Source organism: Hemicordylus capensis, chromosome 1, assembly GCF_027244095.1.
Source record: "Hemicordylus capensis ecotype Gifberg chromosome 1, rHemCap1.1.pri, whole genome shotgun sequence".
Taxonomy (NCBI): Eukaryota; Metazoa; Chordata; class Lepidosauria; order Squamata; family Cordylidae; genus Hemicordylus; species Hemicordylus capensis.
In genome coordinates this window covers 202,746,783-202,761,969 of record NC_069657.1, presented here as the reverse complement: position 1 = coordinate 202,761,969, position 15,187 = coordinate 202,746,783, and the positions used below count along the sequence as shown (strand labels likewise).

The 15,187-nt window shown below is 44.0% G+C and overlaps 1 protein-coding gene across 4 annotated transcripts in view; it reads left to right on the top strand.

The window, feature by feature from the left end:
• Positions 1–15,187, top strand: part of SESTD1 (SEC14 and spectrin domain containing 1) — a 96,027-nt gene that overhangs the window by 15,612 nt on the left and 65,228 nt on the right. For all 4 annotated transcript variants that reach the window (XM_053269156.1, XM_053269166.1, XM_053269136.1 and 1 more), the window contains exon 4: positions 14,775–14,855. In XM_053269156.1, the coding sequence (XP_053125131.1) occupies positions 14,801–14,855 (55 nt within the window). In that variant the 5' untranslated portion in view covers positions 14,775–14,800. The remainder of the gene's footprint in view (positions 1–14,774; positions 14,856–15,187) is intronic.

The following is a 15,187-nucleotide window of genomic DNA, read 5'->3' as shown; positions in this document are numbered from 1 at the left end:
GTTGGTTCTACCTCCACTGGAGTGCCAGGTACCCACGTCCAAACCTGTCCATGCCTTCATGTCCTGAGCAGCCCTTCTCACCTACCGGGACCATCTGCTCCATCTGCAACCCCACTGTACATGAGTGCCACGCCTACCCTGGGCGAACACCCCTTCCCACCCGATGTTGCGGCTTGGTTGGGTGACTTTATTACACGGCAATGCTCAGCCTTAATTGAAGCCCATGTGCCGCCTCCAGCCCTGCTGCCTGTTGTCCTCCCTCCCTCCCATCCTGTGGCACCTAGAGCTAATTGGCACCATTCCCACTCCTCCCCCCTGTTTCCAGCCTGCCTGGGCCAGTCACTTCTCTCTCAGCCTAACCTACTTCACAGGGTTGTTGTGAGGAGAAACTTAAGTATGTAGTACACCGCTCTGGGCTCCTTGGAGGAAGAGTGGGATATAAAATGTAAAAAATTTTTAAAAAAAATTTTAAGGTTTTATTTCAACCATGTGCTAGAGTGCCAAGGAGAAGAAAGAAGAGGCCCAGGTCGCCTTCCTCCTCCTCTTCCTCCAGGGAGGCTGCTTCGCCTAAGCAACCTCCCCCTCCCCACTATCCCATCTAGACTCCCCCCCTCCAGACCCGGTGGAGGTTCTCCCTGCTCCCAGTATCCATCGCACTGTACCCATCTGATCATGAGGAAGGATTGAGTGGGAACAGTGACACCTCACAATCAGACAGAGGAGGGGGAGTTATCTGATGAGAATACCTTGGCTCCGCTCCGAGCTTCTTATCGCTTATCCTCATCATCTGATTTTGAAGTTATCCTCTCTAAGGCAAGGCGTGCTATTAATGATGTAACTCCCATTGAAAATGATCAGGCTACGCCCACTCTTGACCATAATGTATTTCCTTCCAACTCTGTTCCTACAGCTATAGTCCCCCTTTCCCCTCTTTTCAAAGACGTTATGCTGGCTGAGTGGGCAGCTCCTGCCTCATCCAAAGCCTTGGGGCCCATTCCTAAGAAACATTACAATTTGCCTCCAGACGTGACATCTCTCCTGCCAGTTCCCACAGTCAACCCCCCAGTGGCTCAGCTGGTGTCAGCATCAGTTATTATTGAGGCAGGTGAGGAGCAACTAAGATCCCCTGAGGATTGTAAGTCAGATATGTTCTTCCATAAGAACCACTCTGCCACAGCCACTACAGATTCCATCTTTGCCAGAGCATCTATGCTCTGGGTGAAAGAGATCGCTGCTATGGTTCTGCCTGAACTGACCAATGTCCACCAGGGTCTAAACAAATTAGCCAAAGCCACTGCCCTTATGGCGGACTCAAGTCTCGACTGCATTCAATATGTAGCTGAGGTAATGGCCTTGGAAGTAGCAGTTTGCTGCTCTTTATGGCTAAAAAAAATTGGAATATTGACTCCAGGTCTAAGCTTAATTGTTCCGCTACTCCTTTTGCAGGTGCCTGGCTCTTTGGCAATGCCTTAGACCTGATACTCATAGAAACCAAGGATAAGAAAAAAACACCTCTTTGCTGTTGTTTCTGGTCCCCAAAAAGAACGGATCCTGGAGGGCTGTCCTAAACTTAAGATCTCTCAATTGATTCATCCACAAGAGGAAATTCCATATGGAATCTCTTTGGTTAATCAAGGATTGATATCGACGCAGGACTTTCTAGCCTCTATCGATCTGAGGCTTACCTCCATGTTCCTATCTTTTCCACTCACCAAAGGTTCCTCAGATTCGTGTACAATGGCCACCATTAACAATACAGTGCTTTACCCTTTGGCCTGTCATCAACTCCGAGGGTCTTCAACAAGCTGATGGTTGCTCTAGTTGCCCACCTCCGAATATGCGGAGTCCATGTTTACCCATTTTTGGATGATCTGCTCATTCGGGCACGTTCATTCTATCAGACCCAGCTTGCCATACAATACACCTTCTTGGTCCTCAACTCGCACAGGTTTCTGATAAACCATAGGAACATAGGAAGCTGCCATATACTGAGTCAGACCATTGGTCAATCTAGCTCAGTATTGTCTTCACAGACTGGCAGCAGCTTCTCCAAGGTTGCAGGCAGGAATTTCTCTCAGCCCTATCTTGGAGAAGCCAGGGAGGGAACTTGAAACCTTCTGCTCTTCCCAGAGCGGCTCCATCCCCTGAGGGGAATATCTTACAGTGCTCACACATCAAGTCTCCCATTCATATGCAACTAGGGTGGACCCTGCTTAGCTAAGGGGACAAGTCATGCTTGCTACCACAAGACCAGCTCTCCTCTCCTGTCAAGAGTCACTTCATCCCATCTCAAACTCTCCAACACCTGGGAATGATTTTTTACACTCGATGGCCAGCTGTCTCCTTACACCCAGAAAGACACCGGAAACTGATTTTCATCCTCCAGCCTCTGCTCCCATGCGATGTCGGCAGACTTGATGACCCTATCTCAGTTACTCGTGTCCATGATTGCATGTCTAGAGTGTACTCAGTGGACCTACTGGAACTTTTGCTCTCTTCAGTGGCTCCTCCTCTCATTCCAAGCGGACATCATGGCCTGTACCCACAGAGATTCCCTTGCCAGCAGAAATCCGGCAGTCGCTGCGCTGGTGGTTGCCATCAGCCATGCCGGGAGGCATTCCCCTCACAGTCCTGAGTCGAATCCTGGTAACCACAGATGCCAGCCTGTTGGGCTGGGGTGCCCACTGCAACAGCCAATATGCTCAAGGTGTCTGATCAACACAAGAGAGGAGGCACGACATCAGTTGGTTAGAACTATACACGGTATGACTGGCCCTACTGCATTTCCTCCCGATGATCCACGACATGAAGGTACTTGTACACACAGACAACGTGACCACCAAATTGGATATCAACTGGCAAGGAGGCACACGGCCCCATACATTGATGAAAGAGACCGACAGACTCTTCAGTTGGGTGGAACAGCACTTGACCTCAATTGTAGCAGAACATCTCCAAGGCATGGTGAACATTCAAGCCGATTAGCTCAGATGATAGACCCAGCAGAATGGTCTCTTCATCAAGATGTTTTCCACCAGATAGTGCATCGCTTCGGACTGCCCTTAGTCTATCTCTTTGCCTCCTCCCACAACCATCTCCTCCCCAGATTCTTCTCCTGCTTCCTTTCCCCTCAAGTGGAGGCAGTAGATGCCTTGGCCTCCAGGTCTCCTTTATGCACTCTCCCCAACTGCAGTGATAGCTAAGCTTATCCAAAAGCTCTGAATTGAGAAGGCGAAGCTCATCCCATTCTGGCCACGAAGACTGTGGTTTTCCTATCTTCTGCAACTATCAGTCACTCCACCATGGCACCTACCTCCACGGCTGGACCTTCTGTCTCAGCGTCCCATCGTGCACCCGGATCCTCAGTGGCTCCAATTAGCCACCTGGAAATTGAACGCGGGTTACTAGCAAAGAGGGGCAACTCTACTTCGGTTCAAGAAACCATCCTAGCCTCCAGAAGACTGTTGATGAATCGCATATATCAGACCTCTTGGGCAGCCTTTTCCAGGTGGGTGCACAGGAAACGTATCAACACTTAAGCAGGTCTTGACATGGGCCTACGCCCCAGCATGCTGAAGCATCTGACTTTGGCCCTATCTTCGGTTCTTAATTTAAGTTCTTCCACTTCCTCGCACCTTCATCCCCACCTTCAAAGATTCCTGAAGGGAGCATCTAATTTAGCTCTTCTGCCTATCCATAAGTTCCCCACATGGAGCCTAAACAAAGTCCTCAATGCCCTCACCAAAGCCCCCTTCAAACCTCTATCAGAAGTTGATCTACGTTTTCTTTCCCTTAAGGTCCTATTTTTAGTGGCTATTACCTCGGCTCGAAGAGTTTCAGAAGTGTGGTGCCTATCCACATGCAAAGAATTCTGCATTTTCCAAACTGATGCTGTCATCCTCAAGCCAGATCCTACCTTCCTCCCGAAGGTCAATTCTACTTTCCACCAATTGCAAGACATTGTCCTGCCATCCTTCTGTCCATCTCTGGTTCATCCCAAAGAAAAATTATGGCACTCACTTGATGTCCGGCATGCCCACCAGATCTACTTACACAGAACTAAAGCCTTCTGGCATTCATACGCTCTCTCTGTCTCTTTTCAACAGCTGACTCTCGGCTCTAAGATCTCCAAAACCATGATCGCTGCCTGGATAAAATCCTGTATCACTCTTGCCTATGAGTCCCTCAGTCTGCCCATACCATCTGGCATTATGGTACACTCCATCGGCAGTACGGCTGCTTCTGCAGCTTTTACCGCCAATATGCCTTTACTTGAAATCTGTAAGGTGGCCACTTGGTCCTGTTACTCCCTTCATAAAGCATTATAAGATTTCCTCCTTTCACTCCACTCAAGTGGCCCTTGGCTGCACTATCCTTCAACAGGTGGTCTGATTCACATCTGGTTTGGGTCCCACCCTTTCTCTTCTGGCTTGGGTATGTCCCATACTTTGGAGGATTATTATTATTATTATTATTATTACATTTATATCCCGCTCTTCCTCCAAGGAGCCCAGAGCGGTGTTCTACATACTTAAGTTTCTCTTTCACAACAACCCTGTGAAGTAGGCTAGGCTGAGAGAGAAATGACTGGCCCAGAGTCACTCAGCTAGTATCATGGCTGAATGGGGATTTGAACTCGGGTCTCCCCAGTCCTAGTCCAGCACTCTAACCACTATACTATGCTGGCTGTTCTCGGGCTGTGGAAAAAGAGACATTGGTCTTACTGTGAAGAGTTCTTTTTCACAGCTGAGGAGGTCATCCGGCCCACCCTATCATCAAGTGTCCCCCCCCTCCATCAATACTGTTTTGTTTGGGCAGGGCGTGTCGGGGTAGGCAGGAAGTGTTGCCCCGACTTCCAAGGCAATTTAGCTTTGTAGGCTTTTTTCTTTTTTCTCATATCTTCCCTTACATGCAACATGGGTTTGAGCATGACCTATAGGTATCTCCTTTTTCCTAACTTTCTATCTTATTTTTTTCTCTGAGAGCACATCAGTCCCAGAACTGGGGCTGGGTCGCTTCCCACACAGTAAGCTAGCCACACCTGCAACTTTTGATTAGTCCTGTCTTTGGAGCATGCTCAGTATTCAGCCCATACTTTGGAGGATGACCTCCTTGGCTGTGAAAAAGAAGTCTTCATGGTCAGACCAATATTTATTTCTTAGATTTTTAAAATTTTGCTTTATACAGTTAATAGTAATGTTCTAAATCGTAAACATTTTTTTAACCATTTGGGGGATGGAAAGTTGTTGGACTCCTGATCTATCTATCTATTTATTTTTTTAAAAACTTCTTTGAGTATTTGAATGGATATACATGGGCAAGAGTTAAACCAGTGTTCTTGATTATAAAGCCTGAGAGCCACTGGCAGCTCCCATCAACCCTAAATGAGGCTCCCTGAATCACTGTTAGTTGGGCCTATGTGAAGCTTCAGGCAAATGGCGGCCCCCCTTGAGCCTCTGTACTGTTCTCATTGCCCAGTGCTGGCGGGGCTCTTTTAAGGGAAACGGAACCCTCTTGATCCCCTTGCTATAAAAGAGCAAAGAGGTACCCCCCCCTTTTTTTTTAAAGTGGCGATTCTCTTTATTTAGCAAGGCAAGAACAAGTGGCCCTATCCATCCTCAGCACAGCATCTCTCCAGTGGCTGTTGCTGGTGTCAAATGTTTCTTTTTTAGACTGTGAGCCCTTTGGGGACAGAGAGCCATTTTATATGTGTATGTGTGTAAACCGGTTTGGGAACTTCTGTTGAAAAGTGGTATATAAAATATTCATCGTATTTGTATACTTGAGCCCTGCAACATCTTGGAAAGTGTATGTGAGTGCTGGGAAGTGCAGCCCTTCCCAGTTTGCGACAATCAGATGCAAGGGCCCTATGTCACATTGAAACAAAATGTATTTATGGACATAGCAACCAGTTAGTATGCACTTCTGTTTAGAAAGTATCTAAATAATGAACTGAGACTTTGATTTAAATCGGTGGTTTAAATTGGCCCTTTTTTTCTGAGTCATTTAAATAGCCTTTATAAATCAACCCACCCTGTTTGTTTCCACAGTAAACTGAAGAAATCTCTAATGTTTTAACTCTTGAAACTTAAGATCAGTTATGACACTTTAGGAAATACTATAAGTATTAATTTTATTTATTTGTTAGATTTTTATACTGTTGTGCATTAAAACAATCTCAAGATGGTTTACAAAACACTTAAAACAATATAAAACTATAAACAGTTACACTATAAATATTAAATTGGAATATAAAAATACAAATCTAATTAAGTTTTTAAAAGCATACCCAATAAGACCATTGTCATAGCTCCTACCAGAGTCGGGGGGGGGGGGTGTTCCCTGGTGCTGAATCTTGTCGTTAAGGAATTTGCAGTAAGCTGCCACCATCCACTTTATATTTAGGTGGAAAAATGGACTTCATGTAGGATCCTGGGCGTGGGATGGGGTAAAGTGGCAAAGAAAAAGTTGTGCCGTCGAGTCGGTGTGACTCCTGGCGCCCACAGAGCCATGTGGTTGTCTTTGGTAGAATACAGGAGGCGTTTACCATTGCCATCTCCGGCATAGCATGAGAGGATGCTTTTCAGCATCTTCCTATATCGCTGCCCTTCCTAAAAGAGCTGAGCAGTCCTAGGCCTTCAAAGGCATCTGACTAAGGCAGAGTAGTACATTTCACCAACAAAGGTTTATTATTACATTAAAAGAAAAACAAGAGAGTGCAATAAGAACAATTGTTTCTTCATAAAACAGATTATAAAAGAGAGAGTTTCACTACCAGGTAACTCGGTTGCAAGCAATACAATAAAGGAAAACAACTTCCCTCATGCGTTTAACTGAACTGGTCCCTGTTCTTCTACTCCCTGGCAGGGGCCTTCCTGCTGTTGCCAGCCTCTCAATTCCCCAACAGCTTCTCAGCCTGCTGCTTTCTCAGGGCACTCTTGGGACAGACCAAAATTAAGCTTTCTCTTCTCCTGTTGGTGGCTCAGAGTAGTTCCCACCCTGGATTGGTCCTTCTGTTTTGAATTCCCCAGGCTTTTCCCCTCATTAGGAAAGGCCCACCCTCCCAACCGTTGCTCTAAGTGAGGCCTAGTCCTTCCTCAAAGCCTTCCCATCACTAGAACCATAAAATACAGAGCAGCAGCAATAAAAACACTCATATAAAACATAAGCAACACAAACACTCATAAAATTTCCTAAAATAACTTGCTCGCTTTTTAGTGGAAACCTGTAACTCAAAACATTGGTTGCCCACGAACTTGTTATCCATGTTTACAAGTCCCCTTCAGTTCTTCAGTCACTAAAGTCAAGATATATATGTGAAGGGATCACCTGCCCAGAAAACCTCACCCCGCTTTTATTTTCCTGCTTAAGAGCAAGAACAGGGGACCCTTTGGTTGCTATTTGTCCGAGGTCCTCTAGACGGTAGACTTGTGCCTCCTATTCTTGAGTGGAAGTTTTTGGGAACAGTCTTGGCAGCTGCTTCGTCACGGTGCACAGTGCATCTCAGCCAAAAAGCAATCAAACGAACCCTTGCTTCTCATTTGAAGTCCTGTGCAGGAGGGGATTTTGTAAACCATGAATTGGTGTTCTGAAAAAGTAGAGAAGACACAACACTTGCATTTATAAAATATTCATAGCCAACATCTGTAGTTGCTAGTGAGTTTAGGGAGGAGAGCTGGTCTTGTGGTAAAGATAAAGTGTGCTGTCAAGTCGATTTCAACTCCTGGCGCCCACAGAAGCCTGTGGTTTTCTTGGGTACAATACAGGAGGGGTTTACCATTGCCTCCTCCCGTGCAGTATGAGATGATGCTTTTCAGCATCTTCCTATATCGCTGCTGCTCGATATATTATTTTTATTATTATTATTATTATTAATTTTGATTGCTACACTGCCCTTCCAAAAATAGCTCAGGGCGGATAAGAGAAACAATAAATAAATAAGATGGCTCCCTGTCCCCAAAGGGCTCACATTCTAAAAAGAAACATAAGATAGACACCAGCAACAGTCACTGGAAGTACTGTGCTGGGGGTGGGTATGGCCAGTTACTCTAACCCTGCTAAATAAAGAGAATCACCACGGTAAAAGGTGCCTATTTGCCAAGTTAGCAGGGGTAGTACCAGCAGGGATTCGAACCAGCAACCTTCTGCTTGTTAGTCAAGCATTTTTCCGCTGCGTCACTTAAGGTGGCATGAATTTTCCCTTGCTGAGCATATGGTTGCATATGAATCGGAGATGTGTAAGCCCTGTAAGATACACACGTGGACAAATTTGTTGGTACCCTTACAGCTCATTGAAAAAGTGTTTTATGCGTCCTGAAAAGCGATTAAATGAAAAGCAATTGTCCCATGTATACCTGCATGCCTTTGATATGTCATTGAGTAAAGCAAAGCAAGTGTGAAAAGAGATAAAGTATTGCTTATTCTACAAAGATATTCTAAAGTGGCCTGGACACATTTGTTGGTACCCCTAGAAAAGATCATAAATAATTGGATTAGAGTGATTTTTCAAATTAGCTGTTTTCTTTAATTAGTATCACACATGTCTCCAATCATGCAATCAGTCATTCAACCTATTTAAATGGAGAAAAGTAGTCACTCTGTTGTTTGGTATCATTGTGTGTCCCACAATGAACATGGACCGAAAGCAAAGGAGAGAGTTATCTGAGGAGATCAGAAAGAAAATTGTAGACAAGCATGTTAAAGGCAAAGGCTATAAGACCACCTCCAAGTAGTTTGATGTTCCTGTGACAACAGTTGCAAATATTATTAAGAAGTTCAAGGTCCATGGGACTTTAGCCAACCTCCCTGGATGTGGCTGCAAGAGGAAAATCAACCCCAGAATGGACAGAAGGATAGTGAGAATGGTAGACAAAAAGCCAAGGACAACATCCAAAGAGATACAAGCTGAACTCCAAGGTCAAGGTCCATCAGTGTCTGATCGCACCATCCGTCGCTTTTTGAGTGCTAGTGGGCTCAATGGAAGAAGACCCAGGAGGACTCCACTATTGAAAGAAAAACATAAAAAAGCCAGACTGGAATTTGCTAAAATGCATATTGACAAGCCACAATGCTTCTGGGAGAAGGTCCTTTGGACGGATAAGACAAAATTGGAGCTTTTTGGCAAGTCACATCAGCTCTATGACCACAGACGAAAAAAGGAAGCTTTCAAAGAAAAGAACACCATACCTACTGTGAAACATGGAGGAGGCTTGGTTATGTTTTAGGGCTGCTTTGCTACGACTGGCATGGAGCGCCTTGATTATGTGCAGGGAACAATGAAATCTCAAGACTATCAATACATTCTGGAGTGAAATGTACTGCCCAGTGTCAGAAAGCTCTGACTCAGTCCCTGGTCATGGATCCTCCAACAGGATAATGACCCAAAACACACAGTTAAAAGCACCCAAGAATGGCTAAGGACAAAACATTGTACTAATCTGAAGTAGGGGTGGGTCCGGACCGGTCCGGAGGCCATTGAAAAGGCCTCCAGACCGGTCCGGACCGGTCCAGAGCTGTGTGGTTTGGTCTGGGGGTGGGGGGGTCGCTTTAAGAGCGGCAGGAGGGTTTACTTACCCCTCCCGCCGCTTTCCGATGTGGCGCCATAATTACAAGTGTAATTGGGGCGGCAGGATATCTCCCTGCCGCCCCTTCCCCGCTGCTCCTCTGCAAAGCGCTGCAAAGCTCCCAGTAATGCTTTGCGTGCATGCGCACGTTGTGCGTGCACCCCACATCACTGATGTGCGCACGCAAAGCATTACTGGGAGCTTTGCAGCGCTTTGCAGAGGAGCAGCGGGGAAGGGGCGGCAGGGAGATATCCTGCCTCCCCAATTACACTAGGAATTATGGCGCCACATCGGAAAGCAGCGGGAGGGGCAAGTAAACCCTCCCGCCGCTCTTAAAGCGACCCCCCACCCCAGTGCCGGACCGCAGTGTGGCGGTTCCGTGCACACCCCTAATCTGAAGTGGCCTTCTATGAGCCCTGACTGGAATCCTATTGAAGATCTATGGAAAGAACGGAAACATGCAGTCTGGAGAAGGCACCCTTCAAACCTGACACAGCTGAAGAAGTTTGCTCAGGGCCAAACTACCTGTAGAGAGGTGCAGAAGTCTCATTGAGAGCTACAGGAATCGCTTGTTTGCAGTGATTGCCTCTAAAGGTTGTGCAACAAAATGTTAGGTTAAGGGTCCCATCATTTTTGTCCATGCCATTTCCATTGGTGTTATTATTTGAAATATTCTGTTGCATCAAAACTCTAAAGCAAAGTCTGGTTTTTGTTAAATGCAGAATAAACAATGATGGGTGCCAATTACTTTTGTCAGTTTCAAGTTATTTCAGAGACAGTTGTGGTTCTTCTTTTTTCGTGGAGGGGTACCAACACATTTGTCCATGTGTGCATTTCCCTCAGAGGATGGGGCCGCTCTGGGAAGAACATCTGTATGCATGCATGCATGAAGGTTCCAAGTTCCGTTCCTGGAATCTCCAGATAGGGCTGAGAGAGATTCCTGCTAACTTGGCAAAGAGGCCCCTTTTACCGTGGTGATTCTCTTTATTTATCAGGAAGTAACTGGCCCTATTCACCCCCAGCACAGTACCTCCAGTGACTGTTGCTGGTGTCTATCTTATGTTTCTTCTTAGATTGTAAGCCCTTTGGGGACACGGATCCATCTTTATTTATTTATTATTTCTCTGTGTAAACCTCCCTGAGCCATTTTTGGAAGGGCGGTATAGAAATCAAATGAATAAATAAAGATTGGAGAAGCTGCTGCCAGTCTGTGTAGAATTCTGAGCTAGATGGACCAATGAGCTGACTCGGTATAAGGCAGCTTCCTATGCTCCAATGCTCAATCATGACAAAACCTCTCAAGCCACTTAATATGTTCCTTTCAAACTTGGTGGTTTTAAAAAGTCAGTTGTTCTACATTCAGTAGAGAGATGGTTACCTGCTGCATTGAAACAACCCACTTATGATGCCAGAGTTCCTTCAGAATTTTGTGTAAAGCATAATAGGTTTTTTCTAAAATGCTTTATAACTCATACCACTCCTTCAGCCACACTCTTCAGAGTGATATTGTATTTTAAGCTCTATAATAACCTGTTCATACTTTCATTTATTCCTTATCTTCCACAGTAATTCAAATAGTACTTTAAAATAAACAACCACCTAGGGTTTAAAAATTAGTTCTCACTAGTAGCTGCTAGAAACACTTCATTCTTCTCCCCACCCCACAATTTATGTAATTTCCTCAGGTCTTCCCTCAGTTTCTGTTATGCTTGAGAAATAATTGTCTAACTATCATACTTATTTAACAAAATCCTGAATATCCTGGAATGGGTATACCCAGATCTGCTTATTAGTGTGTATATGAATATACGGAGGCACTTTTAGTTCTATTAAGTGCTTTATTCTCATTACGTGAGAGTTTCTGACTTTAAAATTGTGTTGACCTAATGTTCCCACTTAGCATAATACTATAGAAGAACCTACAGTGGTATAAGATAGGAAAGAACAGATATGAAAAATCACCAGCAATATTGAGAGCTAGGAAATCTTAGAAAACACAAAGATCTTATGAATGGAGTCTGATCAGTGCATGTGGGAGAAAGTATAGGTTTTGGGCTAGATAGGCACTTGTTCCTTTTTCTTTTTTTTAATCTGCCTTTAATCCAACACTATCATGCTATCAAGTGGGACCATGACTCTGAATAAGAGGACAGGTGCTTCATTTGGGTTTTAATACTTTGCTGCATTTCCCATAGGTAGAAGAGTTGAATTTTTGAGTTCTTGATGTCTGACTGTGTTCTGACTGAGGCAACTTCTCATATGAAGTGCATCGTTTGAGTAGTTCTAGCTCTCTCTGCAGTCAGTCGGCATAGGGCCTTTTTAAAGAGAGAGGTAATTGCTCCTGGGCTCCACACATGGAGGAGACCCCATCCAAAGTGTGGTTCAGTATTTGAAATGATCAGATCAATCCTTTTCATTCAAGGCAGTAAAACTAATAGGGATGTACAAATCGATTTGGGTACAAAATGATTTGTACCTGAATTTAGCTAACTTGGGCGATTTGTAGACAGAATGAATAGCCCGTGTGCTCAATAGCCCAGATTCGGGTACAAAACAAATCACCTGGATTCGGACCTCCATTTTGTGGCCACAGTGGGTTGGGTGGTAGTGTCCAATGGGTGCAAGGAAGCTACCACCCAGATTTCAAAGAAATTGGTCAAAGGGGTGATTTTTAACAATTTTTGGCAGTTGGGGTGACTCTGTGGCAGATTTGGGGCAGAAAAGGGGTTCCAGGGACAGAATAGTGGGGCGGGTGGTAGTGCCCCATTGGGTGCCTGCTACCACCCAGATTTCAAAGAAATTGGTGAAAGATACTAAAAAATTTTTTGAAGTTGGTATGTCTTTAAGCTTTCCCCCCATAGGGAATAATGGGGATTTCAGCAGCCCCATAACTCCACTTGAGGGGCACCAGGGTGACCCATAGCAGGTTGTGGTATAGTGCACATAGGGTAGCAACCACCCCCAAAGCTACAAGCCAATAGGATACCGGGTTTTGTTGTTTTCAATGTTTGAGGTGTTCTGAGAGAAGATTCTTTGATGGGAAATGAGAGTGGAGTCTAAGTTCATTCTTCGTTTTGCACCAAAGAAGATCATGAATGAACAAAGATGAGCAGTGATAGTGAATCCACTCTAAAAGGTCATTCTTATAAATTTTTGTTCAGAATTTTTCTAAGATTTTAATCCAGATTAATGGATTTGTAGCTCAACTGATCTTGAGGTTTGATTTGGAAAACAAAATAAGTGCTTTAAACAATTTCTGCTTGTTTGCACCAAGTAATATGCATGGGAAAAGAAGCTTGTTTGAAAGGTACAGGAGAGTTTTGCATGATGGTAGTGCATTAAATTGTCACTTAAAAGTCTCAAAGTCTTCAGTCTCAATTTTTTAGTAAATACGAAATGTTCTGTCTAAACTTTCTGGAAGGCAAAGTGGGGTGAATCTGGTCTCTAGAATGTTGTATAGATTACCACTCTCTTGGTGATGAGTAGTACATTTTCCCAACATGGGGAACGATTAAGAAAAGGTGTCATATGCTGTCTCACTCTTTTTTATTAGTCTACTTTCCAGTAGGCTTATGAGATCACGCGGTATACTGAGTGTATGTGTCTTATCAGTCTGTCCCGTGTGAGTGTCTGTCAGCGCGTCCCCCATCAACTTCACAATGCCTGGAACAATATGAACCAAATCAGGTACAGCTGTAGGGACACGTAGGGATGCCTCAGTGATGTAGTTTCGAATCCTAGGTTTGACCCTGATTCAAGGTGGTGGATGTGTAAATGTTTGAGGCTCGAGTGGGCTAACTCATCTAACTCATTTGAACCAAATTTTCTACAGGTGTAGGGACACATAGGGATAGCTCTGGGGCATGGTTTGTAATGTCGTCCGCCCCGATTCAAGGTGGTAGACACACGAACATCTGAAGTGGGAACCGATTTGAATCAAATTTGGTACAGTTGTAGGGACATATATGGACACCTCAAAGACATAATTTCTAATGATGTCATCCACCCCAATTCAAGATGATGGATGTGTAAACATTTGAGGCACAAGTGGGCTAACTTGTGAACTGCCTAATTGATTTGGTCCAGATTTAGTCCAGTTTTAGGGATAGTGAAAGGAAAATAGATAGATTAGTTCTTAATGAACAACTTGGGCATATAGGAAGCTGCCATGAAATCAGGTCATAGGTCTTTCTAGCTCAGTATTGTCTGCACAGACTGGCAGAGGCTTCTCCAAAGCTGCAGGCAGGAATCTCTCTCAGCCCTATCTTGGAGATGCCAGGGAGGGAACTTGGAACATTCTGCTCTGCCCAGAGTGGCTCCATCCCCTAAGGGGAATATCTTACAGTGCTCACTCATCAAGTGTGTGATGTGTGAGCATTGTTTAGCTTTTTTACACACAGTGATTTTCCTCATGGATTTCTATCTTCACTTCTATTCTTTCCTCTTTTGGTTTTTTCAGGTAAGTATGTTCTTAATATAAATCGTTTCTTACCCATGGCATTTAGATTGGGCCATAATATTGCATGTTCTGTCTGGAATGGAAACTCTTCCTGCTCTTCATCACCATCTTAATCATGGTTAAGGCTTATGGCAGCATTGATTGACATTGACCATAGTTAATGTCATTGTCTCTTAATCAGTATTTGGTATCCATTTTCAAATCCTAGGTTTGATCAGTTTTGCTATGAATTTGTTGGGATAAGTATGTATGTGCACACAAATAATTGCTAATCTGTGCACACATGCCTGCTTTTTAGCAGGTGGAGTGCACATAGGTACTATGCCAGGGAGTGATCCTTAATAGGGTGACTAGTCTTTGGGGTGGAAAAGATTGAGAACTACTCATTTACAATGTGCAAACTTAAATAAAATAAATTAGGCAGTGGAGGGATCAGGAAAAATATTGGAAGGATGAAGTACAACTGTGGTGTTCAGCAGTTTTAAAAGGCAGTGACAAAAATTGAGGAAAAATGGGGATGGGAAATGTTAACTTGTGGGTGTGGGGCAGGTTGTTTGTTTTAGGAAGGCAAACTACAGATGTTACCACCATGCATATTTGTTTTTTAATTATTATGAAGAATTTTGAACTGCTCTCCAGGAAGCAAGTATAAATCTGTGTTGTCACAAGCCAAATCTTGAGCGGCTTTAGTGGAGCATAATAATTGATTTCCCTTGGCTAACACACTCTAATGCCAGCTTCTTGTGTTTCAGAACTCTGAAAGTTAACTGAAGGTAGAATGGACGCCACAGTAATATTGCCTATTCTGAAGAAAAAGCTAGCTTTTCTCTCAGGTACAGTGTGTGTTCTGTGTTCTTTGTTTTGTGTTTACATTTATTCTTCAGTCTGTTTATGTAATAACTGAGTTGTTGAGCTGTTATCTCATTCCCCACTCCTTCCAGATGTATATGATAAAAACATACCTATCTTTTTATAATGTGTATTTAAGTATACATTTATCATGTACGGTATATGATTAAAAACTGCTAAAGGAAGGCTATATCTTCAACCATACCACCTCTATATCTACAGTTATTGTGGATACTCAGAATGTCAGGTCTCTTTCTCCCTCTTCGCCTGTTAAATGTACTCCAACAAGTTTAAGTTATGTTCTGCTTTCTGCTTT